The sequence below is a fragment of the Lottia gigantea genome, assembly GCF_000327385.1.
Source record: "Lottia gigantea unplaced genomic scaffold LOTGIsca_37, whole genome shotgun sequence".
In the NCBI taxonomy this organism is placed as follows: Eukaryota; Metazoa; Mollusca; class Gastropoda; family Lottiidae; genus Lottia; species Lottia gigantea.
The window spans coordinates 2,382,591-2,405,511 of record NW_008709259.1 but is presented as its reverse complement, the minus strand read 5'-3'; the positions used below and the strand labels follow the sequence as shown (position 1 = coordinate 2,405,511).

The following is a 22,921-nucleotide window of genomic DNA, read 5'->3' as shown; positions in this document are numbered from 1 at the left end:
TGACCAGGTTGGCAGCCATTAAAGCTGACGAACGAGAACAGAAGGCCAGAGATTTCATGAGAGCAGAAACACGACATCATAGAGCTGTGGAAGATCTCAAAACCAAACAACTTCAGATTCAAGATCATCAGAAAAAATTCCAAGAAATGCAACAGAAATTGAAAGACTTTGCTAAATCCTATGATGTCATCAAGAATGAGAGGAACAAATGCGTCAATTTGATTCAAACCAGTACACAAAAGTCTGCAGAGATGAAAGAAAAAATTAAAATCCTTCAAAATGAAATTGAAATTCTTCGTACCAGTGTGTTGGAGAAAGACCGCCTACTCCAGAAAAACAAACTTAAACACATGGCCAGCATCGTGGAGAGAGACAGCCAAAGAAATGAGCACGCTAAACAGCAGCATATTCATGAGGCTATGAGAGAGACCAAGGACCAACAGAAAATGGACATCATGAAGTTGAATCTGATGATTAACCAAGCAGAAGAACAAATGGTGAAGTTACGCAAACGGTACGAAGTTGCTGTGCAAAATCGTAATGAGCGAGGCTTGAAATTAATCGAACGTGATGAAGAAGTATGCATCTTTTATGAGAAGGTCAACATTCAGGATCAGATGATACGAAATGGTGAGGTGGAGATGAAGGCCAGGGAGGAAGAGATTAGGTTTTTGAAGATGAAGCTAGCTGAAGAGAAACGTAGCATGGGTCTACTGTCCAAGTCCTTGCCTGAGAAACGAAAACTGGGTGGGGAGTTGGTGGACCTTCAGATTGAGTTGCAAAAGATTCAAGATCATCTTCTGACTCTGGAGAAGAACCTGGAGAATCCAAATGATGACAAACGGGTCAGATATATTGATGGAAAAGATCCAAGTCCACCTGAGATGCAGGCAAAGATTGAAGAGCTGGAACTGAGACTAGCAGAAACTGAGGAACAACTGCTAGAAAAGGCACTGATCTTTGAACAGACCAACAGAATTGTAGGTAGAATCAAAGGCAAAGCAGAAAGTGGCAAAGAAGATACTTTGAATTTAGCCAAAAATGTCAACGAAGTTCAGAGTCGAATCAAAGATACAACTCGCAAGATGATGGCCTTGGTCTCTGAGCTGTCCATGAATCAAGCTAATGCCATGAAACTTCAACAAAAGCTAAAAGAAAATGAGGTAGAATTAGAACAGTGTTATATAAGAATGGAGAAGGGTGAACCACCATCAGACGTGATTGATCAGGACTGGTTGAGATTCTTACGAGATCAAGAACGCCGAGCTTATGAGAAAGAAGAAAGAATGATAGCTGAAGAGGAAGGAGAACAATACAAAATTGCTGGAGGTCTTTATACTACAGCTGATCCTCGTCCTAATGCTTATATTCCTGATGATGATGATCTGCCTATTCCACGACCCTACGGTTCACATGCTCCATTTAAACCGGTTGAACCAGGTTCTTCGATGAGACACATTCGTAAACCAATACCTAAACCAATTGAAATATAGACTATGACTTATATGCTGTGTCTGTGTCTATCCTTGTGAACTCAATGTGAAATTTCAAAATGTACTGAACAATAAATCATGGTTATGTACTGAATGTGGCTGTTGCATCTACTGCTAGAACACAGTGTTTAAGTTTAGAATGTTCACCTATGTATATAAATACCATTTTCCTCCCATTAGCGTCTAAGATTAATTGCATGATAGATTAGTTAAGATTTTGCTATATACATATTGATAGCAATTTGAAGAAAATCTTGCTCAATAACATCAGCATTTATTAAAATCCAATGATATATGCTGAGGTCATCTTTACACAAGCTGATATTCAAATTCATAAAAATAATCGTATAAATACGATTTACAGATATAGTGATAAGACTAAGAAGGTGCCCTCACACTGTAGCAATGACCAGTTCCATTTGGTTGCAATAAATGAAAGTAGTCATGAATTCCCATTGAAGCTCACAACTAATTTGAGTTGCATTTGATCTTTATGACCATTATTCTTATTCGTAACCATACACAACAGGTGATTGCTATGGTGTGAGGGCACCTTTAATTTGCATGGAATGAATGACAGTCTAGGCCTTAAGGCAGGATGCACTCTTTTCTAACAGCATTATGTAGATCTGTGATACTTTTTATTACAATTTTGAATTTTTATCAGATTTCCATTGTCAAAAATTGTTTATTTTGTAAAATTCTTATCCACATGAAGCTAAAAATTACTAATGTGCCTATGTTGTTATATATGTTATATATATTATACAGAACCCTCCTGGAGTTACACAAATCAATTTTGTCATCTCTGAGAATTACAGAGTTACTGAGAATTCGATTGAGTTTACTGAAAATTCGATTGAGTTTATTGAGAGTTTGATTGAGTTTATTGAGAATTCAATTTAGAAATTGAGAATTCAATTTAAAAAATTGAGAATCCAATTTAAAAAATTGAGAATCCAATTTAAAAAATTTGAGAATTCAATTTAAAAATTGAGATTCCAAGTAAAATTAAGATTAATTTAAAATTGAGATTTCAATTCAGAAATTGAGATTTCAATTTAAAATTGAGATTTCAATTTAAAATTGAGATTTCAATTTAGAAATTGAGATTTCAATTTAGAAATTGAGATTTCAATTTAGAAATTGAGAATTCAATTTAGAAATTGAGAATTCAATTTAAAAATTGACAATTCAACTTAGTAATAAGAGGAATCAATTTGTTCTTTCTTGATTGGGTTTCCTCAGAAACAAACTTGGAAACTTAAGAATTCAACTGGATTCCTAAAGTGATTAATAGAGCGTAACCCTGGGAGGTTTCTGTATTTATTTATTGTTATTGTTTTATGTATTTATTAACCAAATATGATCAAATTCAGTTTTGAAAATTCTTTAAAGCAGATATCAATTTCTTAACCAGGGAAATAAATGAGTTATTATTTATGGAATGTTTAAATGCACAAATTTATTTTCAAAAAATTACCAAAGATGTAACAGGGAAAATATAAGAACTTCAAGAATTTGTCAAAGCTTATGATACTAATTTCATCATTTCAATTGCATTTTTAGATTGTATGTAAATATAGAGACTTAAAACATGAGATCATTTATAAACCAGTATTTGGCTATTTGTATGCCAATGTGACCTTTGAATATATAGATATGCAACTAGCAAAGTATTATAATATTAACAATGAATATAAACTAAGTATTGTGAACTAAATGTGATAATTATAATTCTGGTATAACCTGATAACAGCATTATCTTATATTAACAAATGATCATTTGTTTATATTTATATCTTATAAGGATGAATATTGACTAAGTATTGTGAACTAAATGTGATAATTATATTTCTGGTATAACTTGATTACAGCATTATCTTATATTAACAAATGATCATTTGTTAACATTTTTATCTTATTACAATGAATAAAACCTAAGTATTGTGAACTAAAGGTATTAACTTTATAACAACATTATCTTATATTAACAAATGATCATTTGTTGATATTTTGTAATATAACAATGAAGATATACTAAGTAGCCTGAACTAAATGTGATACTTATATTTCTGGTATAACTTGATTACAGCATTCTCTTATATTAACAAATGATCATTTGTTTATATTTCTATCTTATAACCTAATACTGTGAACTAAAGGTATTAACTTTATAACAGCATTATCTTATATTAACAAATGATCATTTGTTTATATTTTGTAATATAACAATGAATATAAACTAAGTAGTCTGAACTAAATGTGATAATTATATTTGTGGTATAACTTGATTACAGCATTTTCTTATATTAACAAATGATCATTTGTTTATATTTCTATCTTATAACAAATGATCATTTGTTTGTATTCCTATTTTATAACGATGGATATTAACTAAGTATTGTTTACTATATGTGATAATTATATTTCTGGTATAACTTGATTACAGCATTATCATATGTTAACAAATGATCATTTGTTTATATTTCTATCTTATTACAATGAAATAACCTAAGTATTGTGAACTAAATTATTAAATTTATAACAACATTATCTTATATTAACAAATGATCATTTGTTTATATTTCTATCTTATAAGGATGAATATTAACTAAGTATTGTGTACATTTATGTGATAATTACTGTGGTATAACTAGATTACAGCATTATCTTATATTAACAAATGATCATTTGTTGATATTTTGTAATAAAACAATGAATATACACTAAGTATTCTGAACTAAATGTGATAATTATATTTCTGGTATAACTTGATTACAGCATTATCTTATATTAACAAATGATCATTTGTTGATATTTTGTAATAAAACAATGAATATAAACTAAGTATTCTGAACTAAATGTGATAATTATATTTGTGGTATAACTTGATTACAGCATTATCTTATATTACTAATTGATCATTTCTTTATATTTATATCTTATAACGATCAGTATAAAGTATTGTGTATATGTGATAATTATCCTAATTATATATATTAATAAATTATCATTGGTTCTTGTTAAGATAGTACTTATATATATAAGTATATAACCTTTATACACCAGCCTGCTTTACCAAAAGTTATTTACACTGACTAACTTTTATCCTTTCTTATATTTCATCGTCTTGTTTTTCTATTGTAATTGTTGATATAAAGATATTTGAAAATAGAAAATATAGTGTCAAACTAACCTCAACACATGCCCAGTAAATAACATCCCTGTTATAATGGAATTTGTTTTTTTCAGGTCGGTTTAAAAAGGAATACTTCTCTTCTAATGTACAAAAAAAATCGAAGTCTTGGCCAATGAAAGTATATATTCATCAGTGGACTTACCTGGTATCATAACTAAAGAAATTGGCCTTATTAGATGACAAATCGGTAATTCTCATTGTTTCATTTTTAAAGGAAGGATATAAACCATATCCGAGAAAGATTACTTTAGATTAAACATGCATCAAGTTAAGGTATACATCCTTATAGCAATTAAAGTGGCATTGTGTACCAAAATATTACTTATAGTGTGGACGTAATGCAGAGTCGAATATGCCAAAATTTATATCAATATTAACAAACATCCATATTTTGTTGAACCTTAGGAGAAATTCATCCTTATAGCAATTAAAGTTGTGTACCAAAATTATGCCAAAATTTATATCAATATTAACAAAAACACATATTTTGTTAAACCTTAGGAGAAATTCATGTTTTAAACCGTTTGACTTGTGCATTCTGCAATAGTCAAGGTCCATTACCACTATACCTCAGATTCGGCCAAATCGGTTTTATTTATGTTTCTTTAGCAATGGCGTACGATGATAGATGCGATGCGTTAACATATACCGATAATATAGTATTTTTTACGTCTGATATCACGAAATATCGCAGCGGTATAGGAAAAATGGCATATCGTATCCTGCGCTTTTTTCTCTGGTATAACCTTGGAGTAATGACTGACATTACTCCGAGGTATAACGTATTACTGGTATGAATTTATAACAGCATTATCTTATATTAACAAAATAATCATTTACTTATATTTGTATGATATACAATTTCTATAATTCTGAAGACTACATATATTCAAGACTGAAATAATTCCAGAAAATGGCCCCAACTGCCCCTTTTAAACAAGTTTTTATTTGCTTGTGATAATTTTTATTCCATATAACAGAATTATCTTATATTGATGAATTATCATTTGACCACCGTTAATATAAATAGGCCTAATAATGAATATAAACCAAGTATTGTTTACTATTAAATGTGATATTTGTATTTCTGATGTACTGTATACTTTGATTACACCATTATCTTATATTGATGAATTATCATTTATTTTGATCATTGTAGATAAGAAAACATTGAATATAAACTAAGTATTGTTATTAAATGTGATAATTATCTGGTATTATCTTAATAACGTGTCATTTGGTCTTTTCTTATGAGTATATGGTATATGACACAATTACAAAATCATATATGATATATTAACAAATAATCATTTGCTCATACATTATCTGTGTTTTGTATTATGTACTCGTTTGTAATATTAGGAGTTTTCATTCGTGCAAATACAGTAGGGAAAGCACAGATTTCCTTATCGGTATTAGTTTTATTACATTGCCATGTGCTAGCCACTTCTTAATAAATAATATTATTCCTTGATTTTGCTGGAAATCCGACGTTTATCATCCTCCATTTACTTAAATTTTGAACAAAATCGATTTAGTTTAACGATTACGATAATGAGGTTTTGTTGCTTTGTATAGCTTGATTGACTCATATACTATGTTCCTATTTATCTCATTCCCGTTTAAAATTTTGTGGTTAATTCCTACAAGCGTTATACATTGAATCATATTGTATATCATTATGAAAATGAAGTGAAATCTTTACACATTGTGTTGTTAAATAACTGTATTATCTAGTGATTGATTATATTTCATTAAAGCCTGACTGAATTGAGCGACTAAAATTATAATTGTCCTAATTGCTAGACCACACCCCCCCCCCCCCCCCCCCCCAACCTTCCTCAAAGTAAAATAATTTCAAATGACCTCTTTGTGGGTTGAAGAGGTTGAAAAGGATGCTTGGTTAAAGCATACACAAATGTGTGAGAGCCCCACTATTTGATTTTGGGTTAACACTTCAAATACCAGTTACCTCCCTTCAATTACGGACTATTTTTTTTCAAATGTCCAGAATTATCCGCGTTTGAAAGTTAAAATGACGACTAGTCTTTTCTTGAGGCTGCCATATATAGAAAAGGCACATATTGAAATAGAAAATGAAAGTATATTTAAGGAATTGTGCGTTATTCGTACATTTGTAGTACTTCTGAAGACTATTTACACATTCAAGACCCAATTCAACCCCCGAGACTTGGAGACAGGTCCATTGGCCTATTGGTTTGTAAATTAGAACGTTAATATCATGCTGGAATGATTTGAAAATTATTTTTCTATACACATTCTTTTTCTTATCTCCCCCCTCTAACTCTGGTTTCATATTACCATTGCAAACAGATCTCATGGATGGCTTAACACTTCAAAAATACAATAGATTTCCAGGTAACAAACTTAGTCTATAAACAAGGTAAAATAATAATCCGATATTTGCTTACTAATAGGTCATAGTCCATAGTGATATTCTGATGCTATGCCTGTCTGGTACACTAGACTAGATAAGCATATATGCCCTGCATTCTGAGACCCCTTTGTAAATTAATTTAATGCCTGTTATTGGAAGATTTAAATATTTTTGCAGTCTGTAGTAGCCTACTTAATATTGGCCTTGATAGGGCCCCAGCATAAGTTTTCAACCATTTTATAATGTGCTGTAACCTTTTAGATTTTTTTTCTTGTGGTGCGGTCTCCTTAGGATTGGGGTCTGTAGACTTGGTTCAACCAGTCCGTATATTAGTTGGAAACTGCTGGTACAATCGACACAAGTAGCTCAAGAAATCCTCAGAATTCTAACACTCTAACTGTAGCCAATGGGACCGAACTGATCGATTGTCGGACATAGATTGTTCAATTGGTCAATGTTTTAGTTGTCGATCAATGAAGTCCTGTCGACATGAGTAATATTCCAATCGTTGAGAAAGACCGAGCAGCTGCCTTGTCGTCGTCAGACTCCCAAGATTAGGAATAGAAATAGGGGCAGACTGATTTAAAGGGCATCTGTCGAGGCTAAGATTCAAAAGGCAGTAGCAGTATGGCATAGGCGCCAACCCCCATGGAGCGTCTGGGAAAAATCACATTCTTGAACATGTCAGAAAATTAATATAGTGAGGTTACAATTGGAGGTATTATTTTCTTGGTCAAGTTCAAAATCATCAATGATCTTTCAAAAATCCATCACAATCCATTGACGATGTAGCTTATGTTATGTTCACAAATAGATGTTGACGCGCTGTAACTTAGACTTTTTAAGGTGCAGAAAAGTAGCACGTAAAACTCAATTCATTTCAATTCATTTTATTTCATTTTAACTAAGCCAAATTCGAACTCGTGAAGTTTTATCAATATCCAATGGTCAAACCAAATTTCATTAAAATTTTGATTTGATTTGAAGCCTTTTAACTCAGCAAAGGGCAACAACCCACAAGTCATTCATCGAAATATTGTCAAATTTTTACATGCCCAATCACAAATTTCATTAAAAGCGTGAAAAAACTACAGTACGACTAACATAGTGCCTCAATGGCAAAACTTCCACAACCTTTGCCTCCGAGTTTCGCTGGTCAAAATCAACAAGCAGACAAAAGTCATCAGGTTTCAAACTATATATTCTGAAATATCACTCTATAATGAATCACTTCTGGGATGTGTGTTAAAAAAAAATATGCATCATTCTATATAATTATATACCCTTTCAAAATAATATTGGGTCGTATGTTCTATTGAAGGTAACCTTCAATAGAACATTTTTTATAAAGGAAGTAAGTCAAGATACACGATAAAACACAATTAGGCCAACCAACAAGGGACTAAAATATTTGAAAATCTAAAAAGGGTCGACTGGTGATTGCTATGGTGTGAAGGCACCTTAAAGGGACAGTTACGGCATTTTGGGAAGGGGTAGGATTTCAGTCTTGAATATATGTAAATAGTCTTTAGAAGTACTTGAAATGTACAAGATAGCTTGCCAGGCAAGGTAATATACACCCACTGGCAGCTTTGATTTTAGATAAAAATATTTAGCAGAGCAGTATGAAATATTCTACCTTCAGTCATACACTTCTTTTGAACTTCAATTTTTAGCTCATGAAAACTCTAGAAGGCAAATATTCAATCTTCAGCGAGGGGCTGAATAATAAAACCAAGTTTTGTCAAAATCCAGCAAGAATCATGCCTTTTAGTGTTTAAGAGCTAAATTTAAAAGCGTTTTCAAGAACAAGGGCAATAACACATACTAAATATTGTTCAATTCTTCTCATTTTCAATAGGGTTCATCCTTGGGTGAGTACGAACATTCACACCAAGGTTCATCAAAATCATCAAAAATTGTGCCTTCTAGAGTGATTACGAGCTAAAATTGAACGCGTTTTCAAGAACAAGGACAATAACTCGTACTTAATATTGTTCAATTCTTCCGATTTTCAATAGGGTTCATCCTTGGATGATTACGAACACTCATGCCAAGTTTCGTTAAAATCCATCAAGAAATGTCCCTTCTAGAGTGTTTACGAGCTAAAAATTGAACGCGTTTTCAATAACAAGGGCAATAACTCATACTCAGTATTTTTCGATTCTTCTGATTTCCAATAGGGTTGATCCTTGGGTGATTACGAACACTCATACCAAGTTGTCAAAATCCGTCAAGAATTGTTTTTTTTTTTAAAACAATATTTATTCAAGATTTACAATGGGTAATTACATAATATGAACAATGGTTTCAGAAACAAGCCGAAGCTTATACTAATCCGTTACCAATCAATTTAACATTCAAATATACAATTACAAATTATAATTTAATTACATTTTTATGATATTGTTATGTCAATATAGTGCAGAAAAGTGAAGAAGAGAACAGTGATTTTGGCCTGGGTTCGAGGAAGGAGACAGTGTTCAAATGCTATACATATCTGCTGCGTGATCACCAAAGCTATTTGGGAAAGGTTGGAGTAGTACAAAACATTACACCGTTAGAGGCGAATTGTGTCTTGTAGAGTGTTTACGAGCAATTGACGGACGGACGGACGTACCGATGGACGGACGGACATGGGTGACGGCAATATACGCCCCCCATTTCTTGTGGGCGTATAAAAATCACATAAATCCTTCAAAAATACTAACTAGGCATTTTACTCCCTATTTCTATTTATGTATTTTCTATATATTACAGAGTATCTTAAATTGACGAGTCGTCATGTGGAGACACATGGATTTAAAGGCTAAAATTTCGACTGTGAGCTATTACTGATTACTGATATGGGGCAAACTGACTCAATGGAGTCAACTGCCACAGCTTAATACAGAATTCGTCAACTCTGTGGAGGTGTTTTGTCGCAAGCCTATCATTGAGTGTCTGAGAGGGTTCTCCGTGTATAACAATCATATTAAGGCGCCGTCACTCTTTCAAATATTTTTGAAGGAATTATGCGATATTTGTACGTTTCTAATACTTCTGTAGACTATTTACATGATATAATCCTGCCATCAACCCACTAAAATGGAGAACCTGTTCCTTTTAAAGTGACGGTGTTAGGTCAATTAGTGTCGGTTCATCATTCAATAAACAGTTTGTTTTGTGATTAATTAACCTGATAATGGCTTCTTTTGATGTATAGGAAACACGTTCAAGGTATTGTTGTCACAATGTGTCGAAAATCGGGTCATCATTATACTTTTTTTAAGTCATTTTTTTTCATTTATCGAATAATCTTCTTATTTACTACTTAAGATAGCTGAATGAAAGAGCTTTTGAAAAGCAGGTCAAGTGCCCCAATTTTTTTAACATTGACTCTTTGTCATATGAAAAAGCATATGATTAAACAAGCTCCACATAATTGAAAGGACATTTCTTGTACGACTACGCAGTTAAGTTTTTAATGGCAATGAAGCAATGCATTGTAAGCAGTGTAAATAATATTGTTGTTTGTATTGTTGCACTTAAATTACATGTACTACAAATACATAAAATGTTATTTAAAAAAATTAAAGAAAAGTACGGATTGGTGCGATTTTAAAGGGACAGATGCGCCATTTTTTGGGATTGATTTGAGTCTTCAATATATGTAAATAGTCCTTAGAAGTACTAATAATGTATCGCATAATTTCTTCAAAAATTTCTCAAACTAGGAATTTCTTTTGCCATTTTTATAGATGTATTTGTGGCAGTGTTTCGAGACTTTTCAGATAATTCTGGGCACATTTGGATTTGAAGGCTCAAACTTCGGCGGTGAGCTGTGTTACACAGTTACTGATTGACAATTGTAAACAATTCTCCTTACTGGGACTAAGGTACAATTGATAAAAAAAATGGCGCAAGACATGCACTTCAAACTCGGTGTTTAAAACGGTTTCCTAGTGAAAACTGTGCTATAAATTTTACGTAATTACTTATCTAACTTCCGAAAATACTTGGACTGTAGTGGTGGCGCCAGCCTCCCGAAACCGGGGGTAGGGGGAAGACTAACCCAGTGGCACAACTGTCGAGGCTAAGTTCAAAATGCGGCAACTTTGTGGAGGTGTAATAGTCCCAAGCCTTTCGGGTCTGAGAAGGTTCTCCCAAGAAAATCTTCAAAAAATTGAATTGATTGGTGCATTCTGACACATATCTTAGGATCAAAACGTATAAAAATCATATTTATAAATTTGTTATAAAAACAAAGGTAAAATATGGGGTGCAAAACATTTTGCTAAAGCGGAAGGGGGTGGGGAGGAGAATGCCCCAACTGTTACCCAAATGGTGCCGCCACGGTTGGGCAGATTTTTTTTTCAATATAATAACTCTTCGATACCCTTTATGTTTCTGTCATACAATTCTGTACATTTTTTTCATGTAACAGATTCATTCCCGTATTATTTCTAGGTTATGTATACTTTAACCCACTTTACGGAGGATCAACTATTTAAAAGATGTCATCATGGGCTAGTGAATTGACATTTACATATTAATAACAGAATTAAAGCAACATTTCTTCGTGAAAGTAAAATAGATTATGCTCTTTATAAAACACCCGGCGTTTTAATTGGTTGATGTGGATCACTTCATATAAACCACACCCCTTTCATTCATTCGTTATTATCAAAACGGAATAGTTTTGCATAAACAAAGCATCATTTCTTCGTGAAAGTACCTAAATTGTTCACAATAGATTAATCTCTTTATAAAACACCCGACGTTTTAATTTGTTGATTTGGATCACGTGACAGTGTGTTTACCTGTAAGACGTAATAGCAGGTACTTCATATAAGCCACGCCCCTTTCATTCATTCTTATTATTATAATGGAATAGTTTTGCATAAATAGAGCTGAAATCTTCAAAGTGGGCAGAATATTGAAAAACTCCGACATTGTGCGACTCACGTCTCTGTGCTGAATAATATTATAATTATACCGTGCAAAATGCCTTTTATAACTGAAAATAAGAAAGTTGGACTTTTAGGAATTCCCTTTTCAAAGGGGCAGGTAAGTGAAATATTTTGATAATTTTTTAAAACAGAAATTAATTTTTCAACAAGAACTGCTTGAAGATAATAGGTATTGCGTAGTAATTTAATGATCAAAACGAAAGAAAATTTCAGTTTTGAAGGACGCTGGAAATAGCTATGAAATATGAAAATAAATCAATGTGCTATTTAGTTATTAACTATATAATGTTATCTATATCACATGTAGAATATACTTAAATATATTCAGCTAACTGTTCAATAAAGATATAAAATGACGCTACTATTCTAATATTACATATTCAATACATGATGAAAGCTTGATTGTTGATTCAAAATCAGGACATATTGAGCACCTTGGTTATTATACATTTACCAGCATAAGGGTTATCGACCACGACTGGTGGTCTGGCTTACAAAAGCTTAGTTCAAGTTTAGCATTTCTCGGCCGATTGATAAGCTTAACAGAGCTGGATATTGCCAGTGACAGTTAAAATTTCACCGTTACACACTGTTGCACTCCTGCAGTGATGCATGTCGGAGGCTGATATGGGAGTCTTTCAGCTTCTTGATCAATCAGGAAGCCATAAAACTATTTTCGTTGCCCTAACCCCCTTCTAAATTGCTGGAATACCGCGGCGTCCTACAATGCTTCTGGTAGACATAACTATACTGCACATTAAAGATCCGCAGTAGTATGTTTTAGTTAAAACTTTCAAATAAGTTAAGTGACACTAAATTTATAGTATAGTTTTCATAAATTTGAGCAAAAAAAATTTCTGCCCTACGACAAAATCACACTGCCTCTTTAAGTTGTTTGCTTGGCGGAAAACTGATCTTATCATCAATCCTGTTTGATAACGATAGTGGAAGTCAATCCTATGGCTAGCATCTTTGTCGCTGTGATACATATCCGTATAGTCAAACCCTAGAACAAGCGGATACGCCACTACAAATCTAAAACAAAAGAAGAATCAAAGTTTAATAATTATTTTTCCTCGATTGAGACAACTGCACAATTTCCAAATTGTTTCTAAAAACATTTTTCAATCAGCCTTTTCTGCATTTTGCTGTCCATAAAAATGACGAGAAGACTCCAAAAAATTTTTAGAACTTCGTCAGCGAGGTATCGATATTAAGCGATATTCAACTCGTCGACAAACCTGGATATCTCGTCGACAACCTTCAGACCACGCGTCGACAAATCAAGAGACGTCTCTTCGACATATTGCTCTCAATTAAATTATGTTATTGATGTCCTTACTTTTCGTTGCCAAAGGATAGCCTATGTTTTCACCCTTTTGAACCGACTTGGGTTGTCGAATTAATTAAGTAATAAAGTGATTTTAAGCATATAAAACAGGATACAGTAGTGGTTCTTGTTAGGAGCTCATTAGTCATTAGCGAGTATTTACGTGGCTTGCACTTTTTTACTTAGTACATATTGTGTCGAATTGAAATCATGTGATGCGTGATACATTATGTATATTATAATACATCATTTTTTTGGAAAAAAGGGTCGTTGTTCGGGATCCGTGAGATGAGGTCCAATTTATATACAATCTCTGTTTTAAGCATAATGCTTATATTTGTCTGTTTCGTTCGTATCTATATACAAAATAATTCATAATTTTTTAGAATAAAGAATATTTTTATTTGTGCAACAGCAAGTTCGTATTATATTATATAAAATAGTTGTAGAAATATGTAAATAATATTGGTATAAAGTGACAACAATTTCTAAGCTATACAGAAGTAAATTTTGAAACGTAGTAGAGAGGGTATATATCGGCAGTATTATTTGTCAAAACGCTTGGACAGAGAAATTCTTGAGCTAGCCAAGCTGAAAGTAGAGCACTACATTTTATTTCAATATTATCAATATATGCTTGACTATCACTGCACACAAAACGACTATTTTTAGAACTATACTTCCGCATGAAAATCTCTTATCATCTCACAAATTCTGAAAGAAAATTCAATTTTAGACATCAAATTCCAAATCAAAATTAAGAATGCAAACACCCAAAAAGGAGGGAAAAAGAGGATTTCGAAAAATAACACGGACTCGTTCGATACAATCATTGACGTAAAAAGTTTTAGTGGCCTGAGTCGCATAACCCATGTTAAGTAAACCCACTATTAGTTTATAATATGGAGAGTCAATAGGTGCATTTATACATACACAGTTGAAAATATGCATTAATGAAAGCTCTTTTTGCTTTTTTTATTAAATAATTTGAATGACTCACGTTAGATGAAAATTCTTTATAATAATTTATTTATAATATATTTATATGTACATTCTGATTAACATTAATGATCTAAAATTAATGATTCAAATTTGAATGTAATTGAACTGAATATTTGGGAATAAATGAATAATGTATGTAATTCAATACAGTTTAATAAGAAAATCTGTTTCAAAGCCTGAACATACAGCGTCCGGCGTTCATACAAAGCCATTTTTTTGACCAATCATACCTCAGTCTCAGCCTTTTTTTTTTAGCTTAACCAATCAGTAATAGTGTTCACAGTGCACCTTCGAAATTTGAGTCTTCAAACATGTTTGTCTAGAATTATCCGCGTTTAAAAGACATCTATAGTAATAGTAGTAGAAAATAAATTTCTAGTTATAGTTATTTTTGAAGAAATTATCCGATTTTCGTACATCTCTGGTACTTCTGAAGACTATTTACATAATTATTAAAGACTAAAATCATCACTTAAAAATGGCGTAACTGTCAATGGTGTAAAATTGCAAGTTTCAGTAACAAATTGATTATTGCATCATTTACATTTTTTAATATATTTGTCTTGTCACATGATAAACCAGCGTTTATTTCCCCATAACGACAACAAGATCCACATTCATTCCTTAAATAAAGACAATGGTATTAAGAAATTTGTATTAACTACTAAACACATTCTCATTCAAAACACTCTTCAACACTTCCATTGTACGGTGGTTTGTTTAGGAGCTAAAGCCCTTTCATTCACTTTTCTTTCAATTTCTGAAATTTGTCAAGGCTTTGACCGACGTAAGCTCTCCTTGACACATCACATAATGTATATATTTCAACGGCTTCACTTCCCAAAGCAAATACTTCAACTACCTAAATAGAAAATCGAATAAAAAGGATTTTTTTTTCAGCCCCAGGGTTCAATGACATACATTCATGTCAATACAGGTAACCCGAATCAGCCTAAAACGATGTTTAAAATTCTAAAATTAGAAACCTCTTTGTGCCATCTTCGTCATTATTGGAACGTTTAGCTGTTTAGAAAGCGCAATACACTATTTATCAAAGTTTTTAAAAGTTATAAGCATGCGAATTATTGCTGCTCTAGTGCTATCGACTTGACGTCCATGACTTGACAGCAACTTGCAATAAATTAAAAGTGCAGAACCCCGTTTCTCAAAATATCACAGACTAACGTACTCGCGTAAACGTTATTAATCAACGTTTTTCCTCACTTTACGTGAAAGTTAGTCCTACGAATTTTTGAGAAACGATGTCAAGACTTGTTTATTTTCTAACGACAAAATATTTTAAAAGGTTTACGTAAATGTAATGTAATCATGTATTTATATTATAGCCACGTGGTGGGACAGAACAAGGTCCTCAAGCAATAAGAGAAGCTGGTATTGTGGAGAAACTAGAACAACTGGGTACGTAACTTTGCATCATTTGCTTTGGTGGAGGTGATCGTCCAAATCCGATGACCTTCTTCAATGTCTTTACTTTCATAATATTAAAAAAGAAAGGTATTGATACATTCACATGGCGTTTATTTTGAATTTAACTAAATGTATATCCACTGCCTACTTTCTTTTACATTCAGTCGTTATTTTCAGGAACCCAAGTCTGCGACCATGGTGATCTGACCTTTGATTATATTGAAAATGATACACCAGATGGCAATGTTAAAAATCCCAGAACTGTTGGTCATGCAAATAAAAAGGTATATTTCCTATTTTTGTTATCTATTTGGTCATTTGCCTAGATGTTGTAATTACGATATTATGTGTGAAATTGTCACATGACAGTTGAGTCTGAATTATATACTGACAGAGCGACAGATAAAACCATTTTTGCTGATACTGATTTACAATTGCTCACACAGTAAGCTAGGTTTCAGAATATCAATTGCTCACTCGGTAAGCTAGGTTTCAGAATATCAATTGCTCACTCGGTAAGTTAGGTTTCAGAATATCAATTGCTCACTCGGTAAGCTAGGTTTCAGAATGTCAATTGCTAACACAGTAAGCTAGGTTTCAGAATGTCAATTGCTAACACAGTAAGCTAGGTTTCAGAATATCAATTGCTCACACAGTACGCTAGGTTTCAGAATATCAATTGCTCAATAAGCTAGGTTTCAGAATATCAATTGTTCACACAGTAAGCTACGTTCGGAAAGCAAATTAGTTAGGTTTCAGAGGAGGTCATTTGTTCACTCATAAAGTTACGTTTTCAGTACATTTATATTGCGATCTGGCAGCAACTCTTCCAAAACCATTTAACCACTCTATTTTCAGATATCTAAAGCAGTAAGTGATATCATTTACAATGGTCAGCTATGTTTAAATCTTGGAGGTGACCACAGTATGGCTATGGGTACAATTCACGGACATGCTCAAGTAGAACCAGACTTGGTGGTCGTATGGGTAGACGCACACGCAGATATCAACACCCCTCTTACATCGCCGTCTGGAAACATTCATGGTATGCCGTTATCATTTATTGTCAAGGAATTGGATGGTTACGTGCCCACAGTTAAAGGATTTGAATGGGTGAAGCCATGGTGAGTGCAGTTTGCAGAACTAATCATTTTACTTAAACTATCATAGCCTCTTCTTCTACGTTCCACATAATACCACGTATATGTCATTTCTCATTTTCATATGGGAGCGATATCTCATTTTCAAATATCTAATATGTATATATACAAATTGCTACCAATGGGAGCGATATTGACAAACCAAGACTACTATTTGGTTTGTAAGGGTCACTCTACCCCACCATATCAATGGCCAACGAAACCAACCACGTCTAATGCATATTTCCCAAATTCAGTATATATTTTGAACTTTGACTCTGACGTAAGTTATAATTATTATTGCAGCCTCTCCGTGAAAGATTTAGTTTATATTGGTTTAAGAGATGTTGATCCAGGAGAGAGGTAGGTCTACGATTTCAGAACGGATACTGGTCTGACTTTGCAGCTCCTATTTGCCCCATGTTTCATAGCTACTGCCCTTGAGAAAAAGTGTGAAATCCTATATGCACGGTTTAGTGCCTTTTATTCTCTTTACTGCTGAAGAGCAGAAAAGCGGCCATATTCATATAATGTATTGCTATCACAAAGACCTTGCCCAGACAACAATCTGACGAGTAGCGTAGACTACTAGAAAACATCACATGTGTGGGCCGAGCAGTGGCCAGAAATTTACCAGGCGGGTTGGGGGATGTAAAATGATAAAAGGAAATTGAAAGTAGAAACGCTACTGAATCTGACTTGGAATTTCAACCTTGCTCTCTATACCGGAAGTGCTCTGCCAATAGGTGGGTAAGAGTACTATTAATGGGCTATATGACCTGATGATATATTACCATAATGTACACCATTGGACGAACGATACACACAACGACCTAATTTCAAATCAATTTTAGGAGGGCGTGGTGACATTAGCAGATACATTGAAATTATTTTCGTTTCTTGTCATTTATTTACATGTCTTTTATCATAATATTTAAACTACGCTCACTTACATCATTATTTGTCGATCTTCAAAAAGGAAAACGTTGTTTATGTACAATGATGATGTTAATTCAATTTTCATTTGAAGATGTATTTATTCTAGATTTTTTTTTTTTCAATATTTTAATAAAACAGTGGCTATTTAATTCCATAATATTTGCTCAAATAAATTGAAAAGGTACATCACAAAATAGATCTCTATAGATTCTAAAAGGGTTTTTTTTTTATGCTCAGTTGTATAAAGATCATAAATAACACAATCTACATAGCACTAAAAAAAGGGGGTGGGGGTCTTTCTTGGGCCACCAAGACATGTTTTACATACCCTTTGTCATTGTAGATGGATTATTGAAAAATTTGGAATTAAAGCTTTTTCTATGCAAGAAGTCGATAAACTGGGTATCCGCGAAGTGATGGAACAGGCTCTCAAAGCTATCGACCCGAGCGGCACCAGACCAATTCATCTGAGTTTTGACGTGGACGCACTAGATCCTACCATAACACCGTCTACCGGAACACCAGGTAACATAGTCAACCATCTTCACAATGTCTTGCTTAACTTAATCTTATACCTTGACACCAATAAGCGTCTTTCTAGTACAATGGCAGTTTGCTAATGTAGTGATTTGATTGGATTGTACGCTAGCATATACAGCCAGAGGCCGCGACAAAAGGTCTATAAACACTAAGGCATAATGTTTGCAGTTTTTCTGATTGACTGTATTCGCTGGCGTATACAATCCAATCAAAGCGCTGCAAAAGGTTGCTCGTGGGGCCATGGTATATAAGTCGAAGGTTTTAATAGCTTAAAATGATGACAGTCAATATGAGGTCAATTTTTTTTACGAATGTGCTGTGTCATTCCTTCTGTCATTCCCTCACCAAGTGCCGAGTATGGTTGCTTTGACAATAAAGAGTAAGGAACTTCTATATCCATTATCACACACATGACCATGCACATAGACTACAAACTGATTCTTGAACCCCACCCTCTTTACCGGAAGTAGCCTGCCAACTGTAAGTCTCTAGAAGTACTTCTAATGTCAATTTCAGTCCATAGCAAAGGAGGAAGACTTTCCCGTCCAGTATATACTAGGTTTTTCAATGACAAATCCCATTTCATATACACGAGTAAATTATTTTATTTTCTGGTATTTTTCAGTTCATGGAGGTCTATCGTTTAGAGAAGGGCAGTATATTATGGAAGAATTAGCAAACACAGGTTAGTAAAGCCTGGGAGCTTTTCAATCAATTCAGAACCGGTATACTAATGAATTCTGACTAAACTGATTGCTTATGGGTTAGCCGACCGGTTGAACGCAAACTAGATCCGGCTGAACACATCTTCACAATTTCAAGTTATTACTAAATATTATTGGATTGTACGAATCGGGGGCCTCCACAGAAAATCTGTAAGCACTGAGCCATAAGTTTTACAGGCTTTCTGTGGATGACTCTGACTGTATTCGCTAGCGTACTATCCAATCAAATCATCGCATTACAACCTTCTGTGATAAAAAAAACAGTTGGCTATTTCGTAATAGCTTGCCATTGAGCCAGCGCTTCGCAATATATTCAGCTTTACGGAAACTGCCGAGGATTGCCGAATGCTAACTGATAAGATATATTATGATCTTTATCAGATCAAAGGTATTTACTTTGCCCCTTGGTTCGACCAATAACATGTTTTTGTACAGATTAAAAAATATGTGATATTATACTCTAAATATCCTCTTAGAAAATATTTGTTTAAATATCTTCATGTGTACAAGTAAAATTATGTTTTCATTTTTTTTTTCATTCCAGGTCGATTAAACTGTATTGATGTAGCAGAAGTCAATCCGTCGTTAGGCAACAAAGAAGAAAATACCTTAACAACAGAAACCACATTGGAAGTTCTGAACAAATGTTTTGGTCAGAAACGAGGCGGGGGATTCCCAAGTAATTACGTCATGCCGCGAGCTGAGAAAACGAGAACGTCGTGTTCATCAACCAAATCACATTAAAGATGTGATGTTTATTCTATGTTGAGATTACGAAGGACTTTTTCTTTAATAACTCTTGTTACGCAGGCGTTATTAGCTTTTATTTTAACTCCACCACTACAGCTAAGATCTAACAACTCCTTTCTATTTCATCTTATGGAAAATCGTCGCCCTAAGCATGTGGCCTGCTTTAACCAATCGAATTACATTGAGCTAATTCTGAACAGCCAATAAAAAAATGTTCAGTTTCAATATACTTGATAAACTAGTCTAATGCTCCTCGGAATACATATTTTGTTTGTGTCACGAATTCCCAGCGCTTGAGAGGGAAGAAATATGATTGGCTCGCGATGCTATCAATGAGATGAAAGTGGTTAGATCCTAACTGGAATGGTTAAGGAAAAATAAGCACGGAGCGGAAGGTTTTTAATTCTTATTACTCGGTCGAACTTTTATTCAATAAGGAAAATTGAAAAGTGATACAGTCTCATATATGAAAGACATATTATTTATTTTTCTATAGCACATAATTTTAGAATGCACAAGAATCTCATTTATTTCCGGGTCACTATTTGGTGAAAAAACTTGATTTGCATAACTTGGTAACAACATACTTGAAATTGAAAAGGACTTTCTATTTTTTCACGTTATTCATTCTTGTCATTTGTTTCTGGTACTATGTCCAAAACATTTATCGTTGTTATTTAGCAATTTGCATACTATTTTATCACAGCCTAATCGGAATGATGCTGGCAATGTTCGACTGAGGTCGAAGTCTAGTGACACCATAATCCAAAATAATCGAGGCTTATTTTTCTTTTTTTTTAATTGAATATTACAATTAGTGCCATTCGTATACAGATCAAAAAGACTTTTTAATTCTTAGGCGAGCCTCTCTTACTTCCGACATAACCGCTCGTTTGTCATATTATAACATTGTGACGTTACTATGCTTTTAATATTATGATGTGTTTCTTGTTTAAAAATTATGCATTTTCGTTATCATTTTAAATACATATCGTACGTTTATGTAATGTAGGTTTTTGTTTTTGTTGGATTGGTTTACAAACACTTGTTGTCCCCAAACGAACTGCTCTTGATATGTTTTTAACTCCAGAATCACGTGACCACTTTCAGTGGCGGGGCCAGGTTCACATTCGACAGGGGGCGAGATATCTGAGATTGCTAGATTCTCTAACCTAGTTATGAGAATTTTGCCCGTAAAACTTGCAACCTCTGACCCCGCCACTGACCACGTGACACTCTGGACATCGCTCTGGTAAGCAATGGCTGCCAATGAATACCATGACATGTTGCGTAACTATAACTGTAGCCTGTTTGAATACAATCTAAGTAAAAATTTGTTGATTAAAACGCGCCAGTGTATAAATATGCAATTTACATCGTGCCAATTAATAAATGACATAAACATTTGTTTCAAACTCTATTTTCGATATTCTCACATGCTCAGGGTGTTTATGTTTCATACTATTATTTCACTTTCCTGTGATACTTCAACTCGTGAATATCCAACGCTATATTTTTGATTGAAGGCATTTCAATTCTACATCAGTTCATCGATATTTTATCTTTGTGAATAGCACATGCTATTTTTTTTCCTGCTTGATGAAATAAATCAAGATTTTAACTAATTAAATTGCTTACTCAATTAACTCTACCGACCCATCCCCACAGACCCCGCCTCGCAAAATATATATAAAATAATAAACACGTTATTCATTATGACAAAAAAGAAGAGCTATACATTACCTTGCTGGCCGTGCAAACAAAAGATGTGCACCCAGGTTGTCGAAACATGTCCTCACCGAGAATCATGACAAAAGTCGTGCTGTATGTTAAATATTTACGCCGTAAACTTGTTTTGCAAAACAAATTTAATTATTATTTTGATAAAAAAAAAAAGGCAACCTACGATTAGAGTGCGTTTGAAATAAAACTGAAAAAATTCTCTAAATTACATAACGACAATAACCTTTCACACTATACTGTCCTCGTAAGAATATGAATAACATCTTCAAAGTAGTACTTATTACATAAAAATATATTTGCGTTGTCTTGATGTGGTTCTATACAGCTTTGAAGGAAACTGTATCCATTGATATTGTGGGATGTACCTTTAAAATGTAGTTACGCACTTACAAAATCAAGGTTAAACCAGTCCAAACTGAATTAAAGCTTGTTTTCAAAATAACAACTTTATAGTTCGCATCAGAAATAAATACTCGCTGATTCAAACTAATTCAAAAGCCAAGTCAAGGATAGTTAAACAGAGCATAAATGTTTACATTATAAAATCGGGTGATGTTTGGTATCATTTTTTCAGAAAACTTTAAAATCTATTCAAGGGACAGATGCGCCATTTTTGGGGGTTGATTTAAGTCTTGAATATATGTAAATAGTCTTCAGAAGTACTAAAATAAAATAAAATTTTTCTGATCTCACTGTTAAGCAGTTTTGTAGAATTCTTTTTTACGTGTATCGCGGACACTGATAGCATCGATTTGCCAGTGATTCATGCAATGTCACTTAAACTAAGTATTTGATGACGTCACTAATCTCGAATGACATTCTGTGATGCGTGCATATTTTGAGATTAGTGACGTCATAAAACATCTTATTGAAGTTTGGAACAGCGCAAATTGATGCTATCAGTGTTCCCGATACACATAAAAAAAAATTAAAAACCTCTTTACAATCCCTTTAAGTCACGATCATACAGTAGAAAGGGACCAACCTATTTCTATTGTCAGAGAACAACGAAATACCAAGAGGCATGAAAAACAAGATTAGCTGACTTTGAGGGGTGAAGATTTTTTCTGTATCATAAACAATCAAATTGTCAGTGTGCTTAAACCTAAATATGAGCGTGATGTAATCTGTGACCTGTTTGATACGGACTCCAACTTTTCTTAATAACCCTATCATATATCTTGTATAGCTGGTACATTCAGTATGACTGCTCAAGTGGTGTACAAATTGATGAAAAGTAGGCCTACTGTTACAAAAATGGATCACTGTCATTAAAGCAC

The 22,921-nt window shown here is 33.5% G+C and overlaps 2 protein-coding genes across 2 annotated transcripts; both read left to right on the top strand.

Moving 5' to 3' along the window:
• Positions 1–350: 350 nt before the first annotated feature.
• On the top strand, positions 351–1,493 carry LOTGIDRAFT_121573 (hypothetical protein; the record flags this gene model as incomplete). The annotated part of the gene is made up of 1 exon (XM_009059127.1): positions 351–1,493. The coding sequence occupies one exon, from the start codon at positions 351–353 to the stop codon at positions 1,491–1,493; it is 1,143 nt and encodes a 380-aa protein (XP_009057375.1).
• Positions 1,494–12,015: 10,522 nt separating this feature from the next.
• Positions 12,016–21,523, top strand: LOTGIDRAFT_204097 (hypothetical protein). Its single transcript, XM_009059126.1, is given in 9 exon segments — positions 12,016–12,142; positions 15,724–15,796; positions 15,983–16,089; positions 16,664–16,929; positions 17,251–17,307; positions 18,227–18,408; positions 19,049–19,108; positions 19,693–19,896; positions 19,913–21,523. 8 exon segments carry the CDS (start codon positions 12,080–12,082, stop codon positions 19,890–19,892), a joined length of 1,008 nt encoding a protein of 335 aa, XP_009057374.1. The 5' UTR covers positions 12,016–12,079; the 3' UTR covers positions 19,893–19,896; positions 19,913–21,523.
• The last annotated feature ends 1,398 nt before the right edge of the window (positions 21,524–22,921 follow it).

Bases quoted from the DNA above. Each gene is read 5' to 3' on its own strand.
- LOTGIDRAFT_204097 (XM_009059126.1), top strand. From the start codon at position 12,080: ATGCCTTTTATAACTGAAAATAAGAAAGTTGGACTTTTAGGAATTCCC. The intron at 12,143-15,723 runs GTAAGTGAAATA...TTTATATTATAG, and splicing joins TTCCCTTTTCAAAGGGGCAG to CCACGTGGTGGGACAGAACA. The intron at 15,797-15,982 runs GTACGTAACTTT...CGTTATTTTCAG, and splicing joins GGAGAAACTAGAACAACTGG to GAACCCAAGTCTGCGACCAT.